Genomic DNA, 4,558 nt, shown 5'->3' on the forward strand with positions numbered 1-4,558 from the left:
ATATTGTCCAAGATTAACCTTCAGGGTGGATATAGCTCGCTAGCAGCCTCGCACCGAGGACCTATCCACGTCATCATTTACCCAGAATGCTTTGTGTGGAAATAAAATGGCTCCGCCCGTGTTACAATATATTTTTAAAAATGTACAAAACTAAACAGCCTTCAGTATTTTTACAGTCTTTATTTTACAGTTAAAATAAATGTTTATCAAATAAAGTCTAATGCTACAACTAATCATGGATCCCTTTAACAAGAATACTTCATTCTAGGACTTATTTCTGAATGGACTGAGGCAGCAAGGTTGGTTGAAGCCAGCCCACCTGTGCTGAGTCTTTAGTTCAAAAAGCGAGTTAACAGAGCCGTCATTTAACACATTAACACCTAAGATCTGCTCAAAGCTGTTTTTGGTCCCAAAATGCTTAGTTTCTGAAAACTCACATCTGCGCAAGAAAAAGGCAGATTAATCTGTGATTTATGAACGGCCAGAGAGAGCATAAAGACAGACTGGTCTGTGCAGCCATTTCACAGAACTGTTTTATGGACGAGTCTAAAGAGAGGCGGCAGAGAGAAGCCAAGTGTTGATGTAAAACAGAATCACCTAATATGGAGTTTTTCAAATTGTTTACAAGCCACAACATCACAGTCATACAGAGGATAGTTTCATTTCAGATTATGTGGTTAGAAATATCTTGTTTTAAGAAGAGAGTTAGAGCTGTAAACATTGGTCTTTATTAGCTGCCAGTGGAGCAAGAACCAGCTCCCTGCAACCCTAAACAGAAAGAAGCAGGTGTGTGTCACAGTTGGAAGGAGGTCTGAACTCATAAATGTAGAATGGCAGGAGGAGCTCATATAATAAAACTTAGTGTAAACGTAAGAAACAGGCTGATGAGGCAGCACAACTTACTAAACTATGGAGTCGACACAGGGAGGCCAACCCATTCTCACTCCCGAGTCGTCACATATTGACGCTTTTCCAAGGTTCCCTCTGCGTCAGATTTTGACGTGTCGGGTACTCCCCTTGCGTCAGTATTTGATGAGATGGGGCAGGATCTGTTGTCATAATTTCAGAAAGTGTAGAAAATGCGCAAAAACTACTGTCCCAAAGCCTAAAATTACCTTTTTTCACTTTAGACATCCTGTCCCTGACCCTAGTACCTAAAATTAACCATTTTTACAAAATGTAGGAAATTCACGTCAACTACATGTTCCAAAGTCTAAAATTACCTAATATTTGCTGTAGACAGCCTATCCCTGACCCCAGTCCCTAAACTGAACCATTAATCACAAATCTCATCAAACACAAAGGAGCAGTTGTGTGTCACAGTTGGAACGAGGTTTGAATTACGACGTAATCTATTATGTTTTGATTAATATAGATTAGTTACATGTCCGAATAATATAACAACACATAATCAACCGTTATGAGAACAGTAGGTGAGAATTCTGTCTGAATGCCTGTGATTCAGCCGTAGGTCAGTAGGGGGCGAACGCAGGCATTGAAGAAGGTGTTGAGGATTTTGTCTGAATGCCTGTGATTCAGCCGTAGGTCAGTAGGGGGCGAACGCAGGCATTGAAGACCCTGTATAAATGGATCAACTTCCTGGTTTGTCGGCAGTGTGTGGTTTCCTGTCAGCTCCGGTGACATTAAACCCCACTCCAGAATTCTGGTTTTGTATGGTTTTATTCCTTCTACAAATCATGTTATTTAACAGTGGTGGTTTTCGTATTGACGTATTTTCTTACAACGTGTTCCAAAGTCTAAAATTACCTAATATTTGCTGCAGACAGCCTATCCCTGACCCCAGTACCTAAACTGAACCATTAATCCTGATCCCTCATGTTAACCTCAGACCCCCGACCCAAAGACCCCCTGGTGGCGCAACTGGGAAAAGCCGTGGGCGGCAAGGACTGATGTGAGGGGGTCACCCGACGCATCAAAATAAGACGCAGAGGGAACTTTGGAAAAGAGTCAATATGTTGACGAGTCGGGAGTGAGAATGTTAGGGAGGCATGTGGAGAGAAAGCGGACTTGGCATGAGAATGCATAATGCTCAACTGATGAGCAGATAGAAAGAGAATGGTAGTAAGGACTGAAGCTGATGGGAAGAGTGGCTGCAGCTGTGAATAAAGCCGGGTACACACAGGAGGCGTTTTGAGCAGCCAAAGCAGCCAGTTTACATGCAAAGTCTATGGTGGACGCACATCTAGGAGCAACGCAGCTCATTTTGCCAGTGTAGCGCAGCGCGCAAGGTAGCGGTTGTAGCAGAGCATTTTCCATGTATGCAGCACGTCCAAAGCAGCTGCTGCTCAAGTTCAAATAATTGAATTTTTCTGCTCGATGCGCCGCAGCAACCAATCAGAGAGAATATTTTTTTTTCATGTGACGGTTTCCTGAACCCGAAACAGACGGACAGGAGCTCTTTAGCTGAAATCGACCATCTGCAGTTGGTGTTCTGGTTGGAGATATCAGCACCGATGTGTTTCAGCAGCTCGTTAAACTGACCGCGCAACGTTTGCTTGCTCTTTGGTAAATAAAACAGGGCCATTTTCTTTATTTTATCTTTATTTCACCCGTCATTAAAGACAGACCGGAAAAAAACCAAGACGCTCCTCCCTCTTCAGACGCGTGTCTAGTCTGCTGCGGCGTTCACACCGAACACGCTTCAGTGTGTCCAGCTTGAGGCATTGGGCACATTTTTGCTGCTCAAAACGCGTTCGGTGGGACCCTGCCTTAAAGAAGCCAGGGACAGGTGTGGCAGACTGAGTGAGGGAGCCGAAAGTGGCAGAGAAGTGTTCGATGGCACAAGGTAAACACGAAAAAAATTACATGAGAATCACAAAACTTAAACAAACCTAATCATTAGAGACAACAAATTGGATGGATGGATGGATGGATGGATGGATGGATGGATGGATGGATGGATGGATGGATGTTAGACATTAAAAGCTGAATAAATATTAGGACTAGAGTTCTGTCTTAGTCTAAGGCTGGATGAAGGGGATGATGGGAAATGATAGGAGGGTTTTGGAATGTATTGAAATGGGGGGTGGGGTTAATGGTAGTGGGTGGGGGACTGGGTTGTACCTGCATGCAGTCTGTGCTGCCCACTGGAAGAATATAGGTCAGTAAAGGCCTCACCGAGGAGCCTATCCATGGGGGACTCTCTGCCAGGGTCATAGTCACTGTCCCCAGCTTCACTGTCTCCACGGCCGCTGTCCTTCAGGCTGAACTTATCCATCTCATTCAGGGCATATCTGCACAGAGCCAGACAGGTTTGATGCATTATTCACAGTAGGAATACTAAAACCATGAAAAAATCATAAAACTGATGGATGAAGAGGAAGTCTGTGGTCAACGGTTCCTTGGTCTCTGTGTGCAACAAGTCTTCACTGATAACTAGTTAAAGTTAGAAACTGTCATGAAGCGTGCAGTTGAAAAGCTTCTGATTTTACATTAAGATTGTTCATGTTTCTACCTAGCATTAGCTAACACAGCATTAGATGAGTTTATTCACAAACGAACCTCCACAGATTTGGGATTATTATTTTTTAATGCAGAGATTCTTAACCCATGGAGCGCCACCTTGAGGGCCTCAAAAGAACAACAGTTTTTAACTTTGGGCCGCAGAGGGCCGCATTGATTTTGAATAAGGTGCAATACACTTTCTCACCACTAGTAGCAGTAGTGCACCACTCAGATGTTTAACAACTTTTTTAATATGTAGAAGAAGAACCTTAGAAACCTGCTGAGAATGGAAACTTATTTTAAATGAAAAGTAGAAGCAAAAATGAAAGTAACTCATCAAAAACACCAAAGTTTGTCACTAATATGAAGAGCAGCGTCTGTTTTTACCATGTAATATTTTAAAAGTTCAAAACATTATCAAATACAGTTACAGATACAACTATATTTTAATTTGCACTTGAAATTAAATTTTGTAGTTTATTTTCAAACATTTTGAATGTATTTTAAAGAAACGTTAAACTTGTCAAAAAGCTGTTGTTACTGTTATTGTTTGTCACTAATATGAAGAGCAGCTTCTGTTTCTACCATGCAAAAGTTTAAAAAGGCTTTATTTTCATTTGTACTTTATCAAATTATCAAATTCAAGTTTTAGAGGGTTTTTTGTATTTGAAACATTTAAACATTTGTAATTTATTTATTTTATGCCTACAATTTTATTTTGTGAATTGTCTAATTTTATTATTGTTAATGTTAAATCTATATACAGCGGGTAAAATAAGTATTGAACACATCACCATTTTTCTCAGTAAATATATTACTAGAGGTGCTAATGACATGAAATGTTCACCAGATGTTGGTAACAACCCAAGTGATCCATACAAAGAAATCAAACCATAAATGTCCAGAAATGAAGTTATTTGTAATAATGTGGAATGGCAGAGGGAAAAAGTATTGAACACATGAAGAAAGGGAGGTGTAAAAAGGCATGGAAAGCCAAGACACCAGCTGAACTCTCGGTAATTTGAAAGCAAGCCTGCCCCTTGTGAGTGCAAATTAATTATCAGCTGGTTCAGTCCCAAATGATGGCCAGGTA

The 4,558-nt window shown here is 41.0% G+C and overlaps 1 protein-coding gene across 3 annotated transcripts in view; it reads right to left on the bottom strand.

Moving 5' to 3' along the window:
• Nucleotides 1–4,558, bottom strand: part of pcdh18b (protocadherin 18b) — a 19,613-nt gene that overhangs the window by 10,450 nt on the left and 4,605 nt on the right. For 2 of the 3 annotated variants that reach the window (XM_014027285.1, XM_014027284.1), the window contains exon 3: nucleotides 3,085–3,254. In XM_014027285.1, coding sequence (XP_013882739.1) covers nucleotides 3,085–3,254 — 170 coding nt within the window. The remainder of the gene's footprint in view (nucleotides 1–3,084; nucleotides 3,255–4,558) is intronic. The other variant, XM_014027286.1, reaches the window with a different exon arrangement.

Source organism: Austrofundulus limnaeus, unplaced genomic scaffold (assembly GCF_001266775.1).
Source record: "Austrofundulus limnaeus strain Quisiro unplaced genomic scaffold, Austrofundulus_limnaeus-1.0 Scaffold630, whole genome shotgun sequence".
Classification (NCBI taxonomy): domain Eukaryota; kingdom Metazoa; phylum Chordata; class Actinopteri; order Cyprinodontiformes; family Rivulidae; genus Austrofundulus; species Austrofundulus limnaeus.